The sequence below is a fragment of the Ochotona curzoniae genome, unplaced genomic scaffold (genome assembly GCF_017591425.1).
Source record: "Ochotona curzoniae isolate NIBS_2020 unplaced genomic scaffold, NIBS_Ocur_1.0 contig_2723, whole genome shotgun sequence".
NCBI lineage: Eukaryota > Metazoa > Chordata > Mammalia > Lagomorpha > Ochotonidae > Ochotona > Ochotona curzoniae.
Window position 1 is genome coordinate 27,532,026 of NW_024465573.1, and position 20,257 is coordinate 27,552,282.

At 41.3% G+C, this 20,257-nt stretch overlaps 1 protein-coding gene across 4 annotated transcripts in view; it reads right to left on the reverse strand.

Annotated features, from left to right (window-relative positions):
• The window catches only part of FAT3 (FAT atypical cadherin 3), a 475,200-nt gene that overhangs the window by 63,006 nt on the left and 391,937 nt on the right, over positions 1 to 20,257 (reverse strand). For all 4 annotated transcript variants that reach the window (XM_040977305.1, XM_040977303.1, XM_040977306.1 and 1 more), the window contains exons 10-12: positions 16,011 to 16,207; positions 14,282 to 14,435; positions 11,843 to 12,076 (exon numbers count right to left, since the gene is read on the reverse strand). In XM_040977305.1, the coding sequence (XP_040833239.1) occupies positions 11,843 to 12,076; positions 14,282 to 14,435; positions 16,011 to 16,207 (585 nt within the window). The remainder of the gene's footprint in view (positions 1 to 11,842; positions 12,077 to 14,281; positions 14,436 to 16,010; positions 16,208 to 20,257) is intronic.

Sequence of the window (20,257 nt, forward strand, 5' to 3'; positions counted from 1 at the left end):
ACACCCATCCAAAGAATACCTGAGGACTTCTGCACGGCTGGCTGGGGTAAGTGACGCGAAGGATGACCCCAAGACTTCTACATTAAAGTGATCCCATTACCCAAGAGACAAACATATTGTACAGCTAATTGTTGGAGAAATGTAGCCTGGGAGGTGAAGTGAGTTGAACAGGGTCAATAAAGAGAAATGGGAGTGTCAGGAACATCAAGATGAAAAAGCAACAGGAACAATTGCACATGAAGAATGCCGAGGTGTACTGAGGGACGGCTGAAGCATTCAGCATTCCTAAAAAGCCAGTTTGGAATGAAAACCACTCAAGTGTTCTCTCCAGAGACTGCACGGTATCAGAGACATTATAAGGAACTTCAGCCAGGGTGAGCTAAATCCCAGGCCTAGATTGATGGCAACATCATCGGAGAGAAGTAGTAGATCAAAAATAAGTTGGAGTGGGTGTGAAGGTGGGACATATTTTGTGATATGTGAGAAATCATGAAATGAGCTCATCAGGAATCCTCACCTGGACTGAGTTCCTGGCTCCTGGCTCCAATTCTAGCTTGGCCCTGGGCATTGAGGGCATTTATAGAGTAAACAAATGAAAGAGAGTTTTCTCTAACAGAACTAAAAGAGAATTTAGTTAGTCAGCTAATTAGTAAGGATTAGGATGTGGATAGTCAATAAGATCTCATCCTGAAGCTACTTCACAGTATAACTGTGACACGACAGGTGGGGTGTCAGTGCCCTGCCATCTAGCTGCAGGTGCTATGGGAGGTGTCCTCAGAGGCAGGTGGTGAAGAATCCACGAGGGGTTAGAAGAGGCTTCAGGGTTCTTTGCTGGGACTGTTCTCCTTGTAGCAGAAGTCTTGGGAGGCACCACTTAACCTTTTTGAACCTGTTTCTCCAAGAAGGGACATCAAGGTCTGTTCTTAGTGAGACTGCATGCTCTCTGGAGCAAGGTTTAAACACAGGAGTGCAGTGTTTGATATCTACACCAGACAAAGTCGCTTTGACTACATCCTCAAGGGAATGACTCACGTCTCTCAGTCTTCAGGGAAGACTATTTAATTTTTACTGACACTTTAATAGCTCCTCAGCCATCTTCAAAGATTTAACACTTCAGAGAATAACAGAGCTTTGGGGAAGCAAAAGAAACCATTCAATCACTGACCTATGCAGTTTAGCAGTAACAATTTCTAAGGCACTTGGAAAAACACGGAACATATGGCACATAAGACAAGAAAGAATGAAGTCAGAACAGAATTCTTCATGAATCAGTTTCTGGTAGGAATCACTGGAGAATGGCAATATCATTGGTTTCAAGGTGTTGATGGTTGCCTTTAAGAGTTGACTCTGCTACCAAGTATGTCACCTTAGTTGAGTCTCTTGGTCCCTGAGCCTTAATTTCCTCCTTAGAAAAAGAATAGTGCTGGCTAGATTTTGTTTCAGAGCCTCTGCAGTGGTAATCCACCTAGAATTTGCAGTTTCCATAGGAAGTGGGCCTAGAGGAGAGTGCCTAGATCCATGGTAGTAGTCAACAGTTGGTATGGATGGCATCACCCATTTCCTGCTTGTGTTGAAATGGCTCCGTTCCCACTGAGGCTGAACTACTCTTCAGAAGGTGGCCCCTGTGTGAATGGTCACTGAGCTGCACGGGAGTCCTTTTTTCAATTCAGAAAGTGTAGTCTGTGAAAGGACAATGTTACAGTAGGAATGTTACAGATGTTACAGTAGGAAATTCTGAAGGATGTATGGATAGAATTCAGGATGCCCAGGGTACTTGTTTACATCACTTGTGCCAAGTTGGTCCAGAACTCAGCGGCATGAAACAACAACTATTTAATCAACAAGTATCTATTATTTCCTGGGGGCTATTAACCAGACGTTGCTGCCTGTGTCTGGCTGAGTGGCTTTCATGAGGGGACAGTCAAGTTGTCACATAGCACTATGGCTTCTTCTAGAAAGCTTGAATGAGGGTGGAGGTCAAGTTTACTTTCAAACTTACTTCTGTAGTTGCTGGTAGGTCTTGATCCCTTGCTATGTGGGCCTCTCTCAAGGCTGTCTCACACAGCTGTTTTACCCGAGCTAAGTGTCCCAATTGAAAGTGATAAAGAGAGCCTTGGACTAAACCGTGTCTTCTTAAAATCTGTATCTTGAAGCCCTAACCCACAATTGTGTTTGGAAACAAGGCATATAGGGGGTAACTAAGGCTAAAAAAGATCATAGGAGGCCAGCTGTACTAAGCCACTGCCTGTTACATCGGCTTCATTCATGAGGGCAGGTTCCAGTTGTAACTGCCTCACTTCCCATCCGGCTCCCTGCTGATGACCCTGGAAAAGCACTGGAAGATGAATCTTGTACCTGCATAGCACAACGAATGGAGATCCTGTCTCCCAGCTTCAGCTTGGCCTCAGACATTGTGGCATTTGTGGAATGAATAGTCAGACAGAAGATTTTTCTCTTACTTGGTTTTTTCAAATAAATAAATTAGTTTATTTAATAAATAATGTCATATGGTGGAGTCCTAATTTCATGGGACTGGTATCCTCATAAGAAGCAGCAGCATATAACATGAGTAGCAAACTATGATTTTATAGTCAGGAGCAAATGCAGCTATTTTGATCACCCTATCTGCACACACAGGCACACACATGGGAAAAAGCCAGGTGCGTACACGCAGAGAAGGCAGACATTTGTAAGGTAGGAAGAGAACTGTTAACAGAGTCCAATCCTATTCATCTTGAACTCAGGCTTCCAAGCCTCCAGAACTGCAGGAAAATAAATTTCTGTTGTTGAAACCAGCTAGTCTGCACAGCCTGGCTATGGAAGTCCTAGACGAAAGCCAGTCTTTGTGCAGTGGTATGTGGAAGTGAATGGTAACTCTGTCACAGTGTGCTCATCAGAGGTGGACCAGAAGCTTGAGCTTCTCTCAAGAAAAGGAATGTGGCTGCAAGGAGGCTGGCGCTGCTTTGGATTGTCTTACAGGTTGTTTAACTAAAGTGGGAGAGTAACTGACATCTTTTTATCACTGCTATTCAACTGGATTTAGCACTCATTTCTTGACATAGGCAACAATCAAAATAATATAAACAGTACCCATGATTCTGTAAGCAGTGGGCATCATGGATATTTTGATATCTTTGGGTTGCTGTATACAATTCTGCCTACGACTTCTTCAAGATACAAAAGTCGGTATATCTGCTATGCAGATTCTTGCTATTTAACGTATTAAACATGACATTTCATGTTAACACAAGACACATTTTGACAAATGTACTTAGCTTGAAAACTTTTGTATTTTATCTCATGAGTCACAAAACATGAATCTGAGAAGCTATCTGTAGGTGTCACCAAACTGCCAGGGTGTTCATGACACAGGATGCAGGATCCTAAGCAAGTGGTTTTTCAAACTGTGGTGCAAGGCACAGCAGTTTGACACTGCCAGGTGACTGTCCTGTGAATGTTGGCTTCCCTGCCAGACTGACCAAGCCTGATGACTGGGGGAGGCACAGGGCAGCCTGCTGTAACCTGAACTGATCCTGAGGCTCACTGGAGTGGGAGCACCACTAGCCCAGGGTCTCCTTTTCACAATTTATATCTTCAACCAGATTCCCAGAGACACTGTTGGCCCAGGGACCACTTTTGGAGAACCATTGTCCCAGACCACAGCATCACTACTCTCTGGGTATCTGTCCTGCAATGCTCTCATGGGCCCTGTAGTAATGTTTGAAGCCTTGCTAGTGACTAGTTTGGGGGTCAATGCAAGTTACTTAACCCCTCAGAGTTTATTACCGTATTAAACAGAACAAAAAAATTTTTGCCAACTTGCACATTTTATTATGTGAATTGGAAAGAATGTGTCTAAGGCACTTGGCAGAGTGCCTGGCATGAAGCAGAAGCTCAGAAGTAGATGTTAATTGCCACATTATGATTATTATCATTTAAAGTCCTGATGAAGCACTAAGCTTGTATGGGAAAGTTCATGGCTGTGAGAACAGCTGTGAAATCAGCTCCCTGCCTGGGCAGCCGTAAGGTGCCACGCGAACTCAGAGCATCAAGGAAAGATACAGCCTGACTCCGTCAATGTGCTTTCCCATGCATTCTTTAGCAATTCTGACACTGATATTTTGATGCTGGGAAAGTTCACATTATACTGGAGGGACATGAAATAGTTGGGGGCAAGGCCTGTCCAAGTTCATAGGGCATTGATCACCCAGGTCTTGGCCCATATCCATATCATATGGCCTCTTGATCAATCTTGTCTGTATGGAGATGTATCCTTTGGGGATATTTGAGGACAACTCTGCAGTTTGATTTGTAAATTCCAAGGAAGCTGGGGAGTGCTGTCTCCACCAGTGTGGACTTCCAAGAATACTTTATACTTAAGAAATCTCTAAAAGGTGGAAATGGTAGAGTATTAGTAGGTCTGCATTGTGACATACGGTAATAGCAGATTCCATAGCCTCTCTTTCTTCCCTGTTCCCCACACTAAGGTGCAGAAGACAGAGCAAAGAGATGCTTCAGAATTGATCTCTTCTGTTACATTTGTCTTTGTTCTCTTTTGGGGTTCAATGAAAATTTCCTCTAAGAGATTTTCAAAATGTTCATGAAAATGCACATTACGAAAACACTATACATGGCCAAGATTTCTCCATCAAGATAAGTTATTCCTCAGATTACTCTTTGAAGTATCCTAGTATATTTAGCAACTCTTCAGCAACGTGGCATTTCAGAGAGTAAACACTGAAATGCGTATTTGAGATCAGAAGGTGATGTTGGGAGATTATAATAATGATATAGGGGAACTCAGTGAGGGTGGGAGGGATCTGGGAAGGGGATAAAGGAAAAAAATCATATGGCATGACAGGAAGTCAGAGAACTGCTTTGGCCATCGCATCTGCAGTGGTGTGTCTGGAGCCCCTGATGTAGAGGAGAAAGCATCTCTGGTTCTCACGTGGCAGAGCAGCACTTGCTCAGTCCCTGTTCTAGGAAGACAAAGGGAACTCTGAGCCCAAGTACTTTTGTGCTGGACTTGCCATTCTCAGTCCATGATCCTTTGCTGTGGATTTATCTCAACTCTTTCTCTTCCCAAGCCTTATGGTGTGGCTGTAAGTAGCACACCAAAAAGGCGAGGAAAAATCCCAAGAGGCAGGAAGACAGGGGAGCAACTCACTGCAAGAGGCTTGAGCAGAGCTCTCAGTCAGTGAACCCTCTAGGGTTCTTTCTGTGAGCTTCTCCCCAGATGGAGCTGCACTCTTACAGCAAATGCTGCTCTGACACTCTGGGCCAGCCCTGCACATCTTCTGGCAAAATCTGTGCTGTGGAAAGCCAACTTCATTCCAACTCTTACCCCATAAAAACACACGCCATGGGTCAATAGCCATCTGCCTCATCAACTTCTCAGTATAGGATTTCCCAATACGGGCAAGGAAACTTTAGTGAGCACAGAGTGTAGGATGCCGAGAACAACACAAACACACTTGGGTCAACATAGAAAAGTTCTGTCAAGAGATAAGCTGTATCAGTCTCTTTCCTTTCCTTTGTCAATATAAGGATCTAACTACTCACTTTAGGGGAGGATGAATCATTTCACAAGATGGCATGTTTCAAAACTTTCTGTTATGGCATATTACACATCTGTGAAAGCCACTTGTCTCAGGTGATAGAAACACTGACTGCACTGAGGAGTCCAAGTGGGCAGAGAGGAGCCTCCTATTGGGCCTTCCCTAGCCTTCTTGTCTAGTTTCTTCCTTTCAATTTCAATGCTTATTTTTTCTGCGTCCTTTCTTTCACAGCTGAAGTCAAGTGGCTGCTTCATGTTACCCAAATGTGTAATGGTCACCCTCACCATCCACACTCATGAAGAATGTCATCCTAATATAAGGAGTGTCACCCTCTTTTGCCTCTTTAGGACATGCTAAGAAATCATCTTCTTGCCCTCTCCTGCTGTCCTCATTGCAATTGAAATAATGAGTGCTTCCGCCAGGCCCTTTGGCACACTCTGCATTCCCCAGCTTTCCATGCAGGTGGCTCAGGCTATAAGATCACTGAGCTGCACAGTAAGGGGCCATGTGGGTCATACTTGGGCTGACACAGCTGAAAGCTGGCATCTCACCTTCATTCTCTTCTCTTGCTAAAGTGGCCTTGAAGCTAGTGGTCAAGAAGGTGTGGTTGATAGGACTGAGGTTTCTGGGGGGATGCCCATGGGCCTATACTTAACTTGCAAAATAATTCACCTTTTGCATGCTAAGCCCCTGAGACTTTCAAAATAGCATTTTAGCCTTCCCAAGTTCACTCCCTCTTTGTCTTTCCAAGTTTAAATCCAGTTAAAGGCTCAAACAAATGTTAAATCACTTTCTGAGTTGCCCCACTTACAAATTCACTACACTCTTTTTCACATTTCTGTTGCAACCTGCGTTAGTGTTGTACATTTTCTATCTGAGGAATCCTTACAAAATCTCATATTCTCAGAATTGGTTCTCTTACATTTCTTACAACTGTCTTGGAATGTTCGTTTGTGCATCATGCTTATTCCTACTATGACTGTGTACTCCTTAGAGGAAAGAAAGCCCCGCTCATTTCTACCCAGTTAGAAAATTTACCTTTATCCTTGGCTTCTTTCTAGGGGCACGCTTTTTATTTTGAATTTTCAGTTTTATGGTAGAATTCTATAGGATCTGGGATTTCCCTCCCTCCTTCCCCCTATCCAAGTCCCCATAGTCCTTCATACGCAATCATTAAGTCCATCAGTCTGCCATTTAACTGTGCCCTGACATTGCTGGTACAGAAAATGTCAGACAATCCAGCATCCTATTGTCAAGATATATGCAACAGTTTGATTGGGAGCCCATCTTTGATACTGCATTGTGTCTTCACATCTGGATGTGATGGTCTCTGTTACACCGCAACTAGACATTCCCTTAAATAAGAAGCCATGCAACACTTTAATGGCCAATTTTTCCTCAACTTTTCACCTTTCTGCATCATGCTGTATTCTAATTACTGGTGCTATTTTTTGTTCAGCAGCGCCCTCATCTGGTGCTCAAGTTTGAAATCTTCACTGACCAGTCTTACATTGCTTATAGTCCAGTCGCTGTCAAAACCTAGAAATTCCACATTAGAACTCCCAACTGGGCTCTCATCTACCTGTTTGTTTTAAATCCCAAAGTCCCAACCCCCATGTCAGGCTTTGTTATCTTTCGCAGTAACCTCGGGGAAGCTTCACTCATCTCCTTCCCATCCACCTGGAGGTCTCCTTTGAAGGCAGCATTCTCCAAACCCCAGAACTGATCCTTTGGTTTTTCCAAAGTGCTTAGAGTACTGGTTTTATTTTTTCCCTCTTGAATTAAGCACACGATCCCTGGCCCTCGGAAACAACAGCAAACACACCCTTTCTACTATTCCTGCCCCATCTGCCCCTCCACCCTCTCAGACAATGTTCTCCCAGAAATTCAATAGGGCTAAAACTTTCCAACTTCACATACTCAAGATTTTTGTCTTCCTGAATATATCCCTACTTCCTACCCTAGAATACTAGAACTCTGTTCATTTTGGGAGCTCAGCATTTTTTTAACAGTATTTTTGTTCCTGAGTAACTTCTTTACTCTGGCTATTTCCTGCCACTACATAATCCATACCTTTGAGTATCATGTTCCCCCATCAGTAGTGTCTAACTGCTCATCAAATATTTTTTGAGATAACTGCAATTATGAGCCTTCAGGTTTCTCTGAAATCCCTCAAAGAAATTTCAACATTATAGGAAGTATTTTACAGCGGTGAGTTGTTCATTTAAAAACAAACAAACAAACAAACAAAAAACCTTCCTTGGTATATGACTCTGTTCCACTAAAAGAAAAGAATGTCCTCTCGCAACACAGTTCTTGGGAAATTGGCCTTTTCATCAAGTATGGGCTATCACATGTTTTCCAGTACATATTTACATATTGTTATTATGCAATTTTGTCTAAAATGGTTTCAGAATGGTTAGTTCTGGTCCTCAAAATTACAAGTCGCTTTATTTACTAGTTCAAAAAAATCATTAACGTTGGGCACATAAGAACAAATCCTACCTGTAAGAGGTGGACCAAATAATAGCATATTAATTCCCAAAGATGAATAGAAACATGGTTTCCTCATTTCTATTGGAAGCACTGCATTGTTTTAAATGTTGGGTCAATAAGTCATATTCCTAGTTTATGTGATTCAAGTTATCTTCACTTTATAAGAAAGCTAAGTACTTAAAGGCTAAAATCTAGATAGCTGTCATACCATTTCTTAGAACTCATGTTAAAATTCTCCTCTGCCTTTACTTTATTCCTGACCTAGGCAGTTATTTTTACATTAGTATTGGTTCATTATGAATGATTCATAGGAGAAGGTTGTTTGAAAACAACAATGTTTCAAAACTAGAAAAGCAGGATGTGAGGGTTTAGCAAGTCATGGGAAGGGATTTGAATTCATGAGCTTCTGAATCAGATGTCAGATGAATATATCCTTGCTTTCCTTAGCAATTTATAGTGATCTATTATATTACTGTGGCCAAATGCTAGTTGTTATAACATAACACCTTAGGCAAGATGGAAATTTACTACTGCTCTAGTAAAACAAAACCAAAACGTCAATGATGGAGGCATCAACAGATTCAGATTTCTGGAGAAAGTGTGTTCCTCGTGGTTGCTGCCTTCTATCGGCCCTCACATAGTGGAAGGGGTTAACAGGCTCTCTTGAGCCTTCTTTATAAAGATACCAATTCCCACAGAGGCTGCCCCCATCCACCCTCCGACCCAACTCTTCGCACCATCAACAGATTGAGGATTAGATTTCAACTAAGAAGTTTGAAAGGACATAGACATTCAGCTCACATGAGTTGTTCAGGTAATATGCTTAGCAAAATAAAGTTCCATAAGCAGAACATCTCTCTCACTTACACACGGAACTAATGTTTGTCATGAGGATCAGAAACCAATTTGATAGCTGGGATGACACTTGAGTGAATTATGCTAGTGAAAACGCGAGATAATCTCATAAGTTTACAGAATACATGTCACTTAAACATTTCTGAAACAAGAAAATTATGGTTATGGAGATCAGTGGCTGGCATGGATTAGGGCTTGAGAACTGGGTGCAGGAAGGAGGTGGGTGGGACTACAATAGGGCCTCAGGAGGGAGCCTTGTAACAGGTGAATGAAGGTAGGACATGAAGCTACAGAGGAGGTAAAACAGCATAAAACATACACCTATCTATCTGTCCATGCTGAAATCTGAACAAGCTCTGCAAGCCATGCCATGTCAGCTGCCTAGTTTTGATACCAGGAGAACTAGTTAGTCAAGATGTTCTCATTGGTGAAAGGTCAACATGAAAGTGGAATTTGGCCTTGATTTTTTTTTTAGAATGTCCTGTGACATTATGATTATTTTGAAATGTTTTTAAAAAAGTAGCCATTTGCTTGACACCTTGGAGGAGGTGTGGCAGACATATACGGTGGTAACAGAAGCAGGTAAAGTAGTACAAACTTGGAGGGGAACTGTGGTTGACATGGAAGAGATGGTGTCTTTAGCTCCTACCATGGGCTCAATGCCTCGGGCGTTACTCAGTCTTTTGAATGCAGTGCTCTTGTTTTGATTAAAAAAAAAATGCTGGAAATCTCAAATTCTGATAACAATCTGACTTTTAAATATGTGCCACTGCTAAACTTCCTGAACAATAAAAATATGCCAAACACTCACTAGGGGTGCTGGATTTGATCTCATGGCTACTTCTGTTTATGAACTCAGTTTTCAGAAAGTGGATCAACTAAACCCCAGATGAACCCCCATTCAGTGCACAGCCACTAGTTGGCGATCCCTTACACAAATGGAGAAATGGCTACTGGGGAGAAGGTTAGCCTTCTGCTCAGTGATAAATATGTCCTGAGCCAGCAGGCCTACACACCCAGGTATTCTAAAATTGTTAGCAGTCTGCTGGCAGCTTGGGCTACTGCAGTTGATCCCAGAATCCCCTGCAAGCTCTGACCAAGAGCTCACAGTCACTCTCACTCAGTGTCCAGGACATGGTCCTCACCGTGTTTTTTTAAGCAAGGTTCATTTATTCCTTCCTAGTTATCCTAATTCTTTAAACACATACACATCATATCTACAACAACTGAATTAGATCTATAAAGATTGTGGAAATGGAAATGAACCCCAAAGTGAAGTGGTGTCTTATACTAGAACTTTCTTGATACTGAGACAACGGGTTGCTGAATACTTTTTATGTGTTGTTGTCAGCAATGTCCCATTATACTATGTTTGTAGTTTTTAACATAATGGAGGGAGCAGATCAGGTTGAGTAGGTCTTCATTCCAGTTTTAGTGTTTTTAAGGGCTTATCACGTGTGCCTGTTAGATGCTCACAGCTCACACAATGCTCCTCCCCAGCCCGGCCAGGTTGACTTTGAGGAAGACATAGCTAGGTGCATATACATCACCAGTACTTCCCAAACAGCTCTAGGTACCATGTCTGTGAGTCAGGCAGAATCTATCCATCCCCATCCTGTCAGAAACAATAGCTTGTCTACCAATTCAACTTCTACCAGCTTGATGGAACACACCCAATTTTCTTTCCTGAAGAAAGTGAGCAAGAGAATTCCAATCTTTTAACTTTTAAAAATTTTCCTGTGGCCTAATTACATATTCTGAACATCAAATTTAAAATTATATAAAAAATAGTTTCCATTAATTCTGTCCTGTCTGCTCCCCACTCCCCCAAATCCCATCAACAAACATCTACAGAATTTCAACTGCAATGTTAAAAGGAGTGTTGTTGGTACCACATAATTATTTATAAATAACAGCCTTTTCTTGTTTGCCATTTTTTACCACACTCTATAATGCAGACTCACAAAGGGCTGGTTCTCAGCCCCAAAAAGTATGCTAATGAGGGAAGAGCAATAATTCAAATGTAGCCACTCATTTCTCTAAGGGAAAACATGCAGACCCTGAGCTCCACGTGTTTTCTCCACTAATTATCATGTGTTTACTTTTCCATTAGTCCAATAATTTCTCTTTCAATTCAAAATTAAGCAATAAGACACTGAATCGTATAATGGTCTGTTTAACATAGCAGACACACCCCACCACTCCCTAGCCCTCAGATTTACAGCTTGTAAAATACTCAACCAAGAGGCTGGTACATGCCCTTTTGTATTTGTACTCCATCATGTAGTCACATCAGTGTCTTGTGCATACTCAGAAGGTCCACTTAACAATGAACTCCAGCCCTTCCTGTCTTTATGTAAAGTGGATTGGAGCATAAACTTTAAATTCTAATTCCTTTGTATCTCCCCTACTTTGACTTTGCATGGTACTATACTATCAGCTTATATGTGACAAAATAATGGAAAACAGCATTTGAAAAATCCACACTGGGCTGGGAGTGCATTTAGTGATTGGTCTTTGCACTGTGGGGCACAACAATAAATTGAGATTGTCATATTTCAGTTGAGGCATGCGAGGCAATTCTTCATAGAACTGGAATTCTTGCCACACAGCATAGCATTCTGACTACGTTTAGGTAGAATGGACAAGTAAAGAAGCTGTGATTTCTGTTTGAAAGACTAGGGGAAAAAAAGTGAACCAAATCAACAGTTTGGTTAAGATGAGGAAATCTACAGTACCTTCTCTTCAAATCCTGGAAAGAGAAGGAAAGACAGTTTGCAGAGCACATCTTGTAAGCCTTTCTTGTGCAAATGAGGTGTTTCAGCAGATAAAAAGTGCATGGGAGGCTGAGCAGGGATGTCCTAACATTAATGGCAACATCAGACATCAACATGTCCAGCGTGTGTACATGCTGGTCTATACAGCTGACTTACCAACATCAGGGTCCACAGCTTGAACCCTGGTCAACAGAGCCTTGGTGGCCGTGTTCTCGTACACACAGGCATTGTAGTGCTCCGAAGAAAACACAGGTGGGTTGTCATTCACGTCCTCCAGGGTCAGTCTCACATCAGCCTGGCAGAATCTGCCACCCCCATCAGTGGCCCTGGCAATCAAAGTGTACACAGGGACCCTCTCCCGGTCCAAGAGAGCCAAGGTTTTCAACTCACCTGTGGAAACAAATGAGAGCATGGTTGATCTGGCTTTTTGAAAACTGCATTTCTCTGAGGAATAGAGACATCCCCTATACAAAGGCTTTTAGTAGAAGAAAAACTGATGACATTTGGTCCAAGTGTCCCAAACTTTAAAAAAAGAACAAACCACCCCCCCCCACCAAATGAACAAATTCAATTTCTTTAGCAATCCGTGACAAACAGTGAACTGACTATATGATTTTCAAATGAATGAATCCCTTTGCAAGTTCTCCCACACAAGGGATTCTTTCCTTTGGCTTCCTGGAAAAGTCCTACACCTCTTCACGCTTCCTGAAATCTGCTCAAGAGAGCAATCTCAGGATTTCTGCTCTATTTCCAAAGAAAAGACCGAGAATGCATCCACACTTCAAGTCTTCTGATACTCAATAATGTCAGTAACTTGTCAACCCAAGAGGGCAACCTCTTTTTCCAGCTACTAAATGTACTCCTCATGTTTGAGAGGAAAATATGATCACACACACATAAACGAACACTCACTGGTTTGGGGTCTTGAAGGAACTTGATTGTGCTGTGCCAGGGTTACCACTTCACTTTGCTGGGTGTGGAAGGGCATGAGGCTGCTGTGGGAGGCGTCGAGTTTAGAGGTTTGGGGAGGAGCTGAGGAGCTTGCAACAGCAGCAGCTGTCTAGCAATCAGCATGGAGGTATGTTCTGTCTGCTTTTAACAAAGGCAACAGCTGTACTGGGGCTGGATACCAGACCCCATGTGGAGATTTTATTACTGTTTAAGTTTCAATAGATAGTGACAGCAAATATGGTGAGAAACCTGATTATATTCTTTGTGGAAAAAAGGATGCCTCATGAAATTACTACTCTCGATATTATTGGACATTACTGAGACCAAACCACCTATATTTAAGAGGCTTCCTTGCTGTACCGAACCAGCCCTCAGCCACAGATTGGATCAATTTCCTCTCCTACTCAGAGAGCAGCCAGTTGTTTTTTGGTGGAGCATTTAAGATCTTGATCTGATCTGGCACTTTGAGCTCTCACATTCTCTGGATGTGCTGTTTTTTTTGTTAGTGCTATTCCTAAAAGTTGCAATGTTAGTTATAACCCTTGCTTGATTCACATGTTATCTATTCCTTAAAACAGTTTTCTCTCTTCATAATATTAGCTGTGCCTTCCTCTATTCACAGATAGAGCTCCCCTTTTATTTTTTTCTGAGTATTCATTTAATTTTGATTAATAGTATTCTTAGTAGTATAGTTTTTTTGTCCATGTGCCAATCAGCCTGTCATATTTCTTAGACATGACTGGATTGTTTATTTTAGATTCTATTGTGTAATATATCCCAGAAAGTGCCTGTATGTTTACTAACCACTCAACAAATAGGACCCATTCCTTAAAAATCATCAGGGTATACAGCTGACAGAAACATACATGACCATGGCAGTGTGTTCAAGTAAGATACAGATGACATGGAAGTAAGACAGGGAGAAACTAATTCATGGAAATTCAATGTTTGGTAATTATTTACTAGAACTGACATAATACTTGAAATACACAAGTTATTCATCTTACACTTTATTTAAAATTGTCATTGGAGACAAGATCCTGTTTTATAATATTAAAATGATTTAATTTTCATGGAAAATGGCTTTTCCATTAACTCTGATGTTCAGTACAAGCAGTTGCCTTTAGTTTATATAACCTTTCACAATGTAAATTTTACCTGAATGTACAAGCAAATATGAGGGCTCACAGCATCAGAAAAACTGGGGAGGGATGCTTGATAGAAACCAAGCAAATGTGTCAATAATGATCAGGAAGGGATTCAAAAGGAACTGAAAAATGAAAAAAAAAAAAAAACTCTCCTTACTGTGCATTGCCGTCCAGTTTGCATGGCAACCCTCATTTAAGATGTAACTCAATTTATACCTTTTATATACAGATGCTTTAACTCACAGATTGAAGATGTCTGCTTTCTATGTTAATAAATATAAGTAAAATCCAGGCAAGTTTTATAGATCAGATAAAATTAGTGTGGTCCAGAGCATATTTGGAAATTATGCGCTGCTACAATTTCCAAGATCCTGCACAATTACACCATCAAACCTCTACTGTTCAAACTACCTATTACTGAGAACATCCTGTGAGGGTGTAACACCCCTTATGGATTAAAAAATGGCATTTATCCAAAGAATAAATTTCACCTTACCACTTTCGGGATCTAGAAAAAATTCACTGTTTCCAGATCCATAGAGCGAGTATCGTATGTCTCCATTGGATCCAATATCAGCATCCTTGGCACTGACCTTCAGGATGATTTTATTTGATGGAATGTCTTCAGGAAATGATGCTGTATATACAACCTAGAAAAAGGTGATGAAAGGCACTTAAGTCCTTAGTACCTTGTAAAGCAGCTACACATGATTCATTTGAGAATTCATACATGTAATTTAATTTCTTTTTTTTCCTTCACCACACAACCATCTTGTACTATAAGATGAAACATGATACTTTGCTGTCTTCCCCTTCACAAGGAGATCTACTCAGTAAATGCTATTATGCACTTTTCGAGATGCTAAGTGCATAATGCTGAGGAAAATAGACAAAAATGTTGCACTGGACCCATGGAACACATATCATTTATGTCCTATCTTTCTGTTGAACTTCAATAAATCCTTGGAGCTCAGTGAGAGCGCACTGATAACATGTGGCACTAATAGAAGAGACTAAATCTATTTGTAATTTTTTTTTCTTGATTCACGTGATAAGGACACAGTAAGCCATATATTTCAATCTCAGTAAGAAAGAAAACTAAATCCAAGGGCCCGGTACAGCAGCCTAGTGGTTAAAGTCCTCGACTTGCTCGTGATAGGATCCCATATGGGCACTGGTTCTAATCCCGGCTGCCCTGCTTCCCATCCAGCCTCCTGCTTGTGGCATAGGAAAACAGTGAAGGACGGACCAAATGTTGGGACCCTGTGTCTGTGTGGGAAACACAGAAGAGGCTCCTGCCTCCTGGCTTCGGATTAGCTCAGCCTGACCGTGGTAGCTGCTTGGGGAGTGAATCAGCAGGTGGAAGATCTTCCTCTCTGTCTCTCCTCCTCTCTGTATATTTGCCTTTCCAACAAAAATTAAAAATATATATATTTAAAAAGAAAATTAAATCTAGTACTGGAGCCTCAGAAAAGCATGTTTTGTACAGTAGTAGAAATGTTAATTTGTGAAGAGTCTGAAGACGCAGGTTCAATGCCAGTATTGTCACTGATCAGCTATGTAAACTTATGCTGGCAAGCAACTTAGCCTACAGAGTGGTCCATTTTTCTTTTAAAATATCAGTGATTTGGATAGAACTACTCATAATATCCTTTCAGATTTACTTGATTTCACATGTTTTCATTTCATTTCATTTGAAAATCCTAAAGAGAAAGTGGGAAAGATAGACAGAACCATCTTCCTTCTGCTGATTCGCTCCTCCGATGCCCAGCCAGGGCTGGGCCTGCTAAAACCTGCAGGCCAGAATTGAATCCAGGTAGAGACCTGAGTACTTGAGCCATCAAAACATCACCAGATGCCTCTCGGGGTATGCATTAGCAGGAAACTGGAATAGATAGTGGAGTTGAGACTCAAATCTGGAACCTCTTATAAGGAACGTGGGTATACCAAGCAGAGGCTTAATCACTGCACCAAGTGCTCCCTGCAATATGATTTAATTTTGAGACTTAACAGTTTTTGCTCTTTCTTGTAGGATGACCAAATTAGGCACCTATCTCATTTTTATGCTTAGAATATTTTTACCTAGACTTCCCACTCATTTAAGACCAACCGAGCCCTTCCTAGAGATCAGAACAGAAGATCTACTGGCCTGAATGAAGAGAAGTGAAATGGGTGCTGGTTTTACAGACGCAGAGTGGAAAGGCAGGGCTGTCTCTGAATCTCACCTGATCGCACACTGGACTATTGTCATTGACATCACTGACAGTCACTTCCACTGTGGCTTGTGTGACAAAGAGCCCATCAGTGGCTGTGATGTTGAGGAAGTAAATGTCTTGTTCTTCTCTATCTAGAGGTCTCTTCACATAGACCTTCCACTCACTCTGCACCAGGCCCAGGGCAAACCTTCCTCGGGGATTTCCTCCTGTTGGGAAAGATAAAGGGGATGTTAAAAAAAATACAGGGACTCTTGACTTAGAAGAGTGCTTACTAGACATCGGGAGGAGGAGGATGGAGGAAAAAGGGTATGGAAGAGGTTGGATAACTGGTACCCAAAGACAGGTAGAGAGAAGTCACAATTTCTCATGTTCTACAGTGCAATAGAGTGAATGTTTTTCACATTAATGTATTCCATACTGCATAAGGAACGAGATGACAGGCACTGGCAAGGCTCCAGATACAAAGAGAAGATAAATGAAAATGTAGTTGCTTGACTTGATTGATTTATGATGTGTGTGTGTGTTGTGCTCCACAAAAACATACAAATAATGCATGCTAACAAACTTTGAAAAAATAATTCTAAAAAAGAAGGACTGAAAAACTCTGGCAGCCAGACTTTTACCCAATTAGACCTCTCACGCACCGTGCTGTAAAATAAACTTACTTTCAAAAGAAAAGAACATTTTTTGAAGGCATGCAATAAAATGCCTTGAGATCCACCTCCCATATGAGGCCCGTGGGAGGTCACCAAGGTGCCCCTCCAACTGTATCATTTATGATACTAAGAAAAAAAAATAACCCTGATATTCTGTTTGGCTCTTGGGCAACAAAGTATGGTATTTATATGCTTTGCTTGTGTGGAAAGTAAGACAGAAACCTTCCAAGAGAATAAAATCCACTTAGAGAAGCTGGAAATGATCCCTTGTTTGAGTCCCCTTAAGAACAATCAAATTCAAACTGTGAACAATCAATCGTTTTCTCAGGATGATACGATTGTCTTTCCACTTAGTCTCAAGAGAGGATGTAATACACTATAGCTCTTGTTACCAAGACAATTTCATTAGCTGTTGATTATGCAATCAAGGGAAGGCAGTCAGTTCTATTAAGCAATCTTTTAATGAAGTCTTTATCATACAGCTGCGTTCTTCTCATGAGGATTAGAGTTTGGGGAGAAAAGTTTATATGACAGGGGAAGACCCATTAGTATTAAATAGCCCTAATAAGGGGTCATTTAAGGAGCTGTTGAAAGATAAGTGCTGCAATTAGATGAGATTTAGCAGAGTAAAGCTGGTGAAAGAGGAAGGAAAAGAGGAGAGATGAAGTGGAACTGCTTCTTATGATGCAGAAACACTGACAGTGGTCCTAGCCATATTTCTTTTCCACATCATTAAACTTCGTGGAGACAAAAACCACTTAAGCAAACAAGGGAGGAAACAGGAGGCAATAAACAATTGTGACCTTCTTATCCCTAAGAGGGGCTAAAGTCCAAGAAAGACTGGACAAGACAAACAGCCACAAGTCAGGAGCCAAGCTTGACGCTCATCACCTTGTTGACACACACACATTCAACAAGTATCTGTTTCCTCCTCTGGACTGGGACTGTTCCAAGGCAGCAGTGCTAGTCTCAGGGATAAACATGGCAGAGTTTGCCTGCTCTCCTAGCTGAGCTGCTATTCTATGAAATACTGATCATAGTCAAAATGGTTGGGGTGTCAGCAGGTTGCAGATGTTTTGGGCGCCTTGAGCTCCTTCTACCCAGGCAGACAGAAAGATGCCCTGTTCAATGATAATGGTAAAACAAAACTTACTTTACTAAATCGAAAACCTCCAGCTCATCTCCACTCAGGACTTAAGTGTTTTCTCTGTCTTGCCTCTGACAGCACCCATGTGACTCCTAGGTGGAGCATTGTACAACCTGTAACTTATAACCAGCCACTTCACTGGATCACTGTTTGCCCATATAAAATCTTCAAACTTCGTGTGCAAGGTAATCTTTTAACATAAGAAACAAAAAGCAAGCAAAGCATACTGCGTGTAGACTGTTTCTTCATTAAAAGTGGAGCCTTCTTACCTTATAATAAATCTTATAACACAGAGGGCAGAAAGAGACCACCATGGTCCTACTGCAGAAGTTGAGAGGGGAGGAAGGTTTCTGGGTTTCAGGCTGAAATCTTGATTTTGAGACAAGGGGCTCCATCCAGGGACCTCTGGATTATGGGGCTATCATGGGATAAACAGAATGAAACTGGGGAGACAGTGCAGGAAAGGTGAGGGCAGTGCTTCTCAGCTGGGGCTGACCATGCCTTTCCCCCTCTGTAAGGCGGTTATTAGTACCTGAAAGCAGTTTGGAATTCCACATTGGCGAGAGGGTGGTGCTGCAGCTCCTGGAATCCAGTGGGTAGAGGGTTGGGACACAGCTGAATATTCTACCCATGGAACAGCCCCCACCACACAGGAATTATCCAGCCCCAAGTGTCAATCATGTGTGGCTGAGAAACCCCACTCCAGGGAGGCTCGGGTGCACCCTGGGATATCACGTTCCTCCACTACTGGCTAAGATTCAATTATGCTGCAGTTGAATATTATTTCAGCACACACAGATTTAACCTCTCTTATTAAATGCTTTCAGTGAAGGCAGGCCCACACCATTCTTTTGTTACATAAAATGATTAACGGTCCTTTGTAAATTGGAGGCTGCACAGTCAAATTGTGTTACATCAAGAGCAAAAGTTAAATCTAATTAAAATCAGTTGGTGGTTGGCACCACTAATAGTAACAGTAGCTCTAAGCTACTCGGTGCTCATTACTTCGGTAAAGTCAATGGGATGGTCCTTTTACATCATCAATTGCGAATTCAGAGGCTATCTATAAATAATTAAAGCCATTCAACAAGTCTTATATATGGGAAAGCATCCCTTAGAATGCCTAAGGCAGCTTTTATTTTTTTAAACTAAATAAAAATAAATCAAAGAGATGCTTCACTCATCTTTCTTTTTCCTACCAATATCTTTTGAGTTTTAATTGCAGAAATACCAAGGGGTCTTCAAAGAGTTGTCAATACCTTTTTGCACCAAAACAAACCTCTTTTAATTCCATTTTTCCAAGAACTTTTAGAAGTTTGCTCATCTCTCTTAAGCGAGAAAGACTGTTGGTATCAGATAAAGTATAAAAAGTAGAAAATATTTTAATAAAAATATCAAGAGGCAGTTTCATGATCAAACTGGAGAATGGTGCTGAGCAATGCAGCAACCCCAAGCACTGTCACATTTGCTCCACTGTGGATCCTTTCTGCAGTGATTAATTAACTTTTCCGCTAACATACTTAAGCAGATTCTGGGTCCTAAGGGCATTCTAATTAATTCATTTTTCACTCTGAATAATGTGGTGTTTCTAAAGGGAAATCCACCTGACTACAAGCATTGATGGATTCTTTAAAATCTTTCGGCACTTTGCTTATGTTTTGCCTCTGAATATGACAATATAAAAATATTAGCTTAAATAGTTTCCTACCCCCCTTCATCAAATGGCAATACTGTTCCTCAGACCACCATCCCTGTCCTGTTCAAGGTCAGAAAATGACACCTGACCAGTGACAAGTTTTTTACCCCGTTGTGAAGTCCCTTGACCCTCTCAGAAATTGGACTTTTTAATGTACTCTCTGTGAACCTATTTGTCCTTCTGGGCTTTTCCAATGAACTGCTACTTACTATTTGAAAAGATTACAAAGAAATTCAAGAAAGTTTACTTGTCAGAACATGTAACTTGATCTGGAACAAAATTTAGAAGTTTTAAATAGGAGATCAAACTCTGACCTGCAAAGTGTGTTATGTACGTGCATGTGTGTTTTCATGACCAGGAGAAGGTTATTGTATCAATAGATTATATTTCTTAGCACTCCTCCCCAGCAAAAAATAGGAATCTATTTTCAAAATATCTCTCTACCACTAATAACTGTTATTTGAAAATTTTCAACTGTAACACGTGGCTAGACTCTTCTTTAAAATGATAGGAGGGACAAAAGGAAGGGTTGCCAGTGTGGGTAATATCTTGCAGGTAAGTCAATAAATTCCAGACTAATGCTTAGCCACCAAGAGCCAATCACGGGAACCCAAATTTACTCAAGAAATCTGTCATTCCACCCATGGAACGCTTTATTATTCCTTATTCCTCATTGCATCTTCAATCTTCTTTCCACTTTTACCCTCTACCACCATCCATCATTCTGTAGAAAACAAAGCCCATAGTGAATCTCATG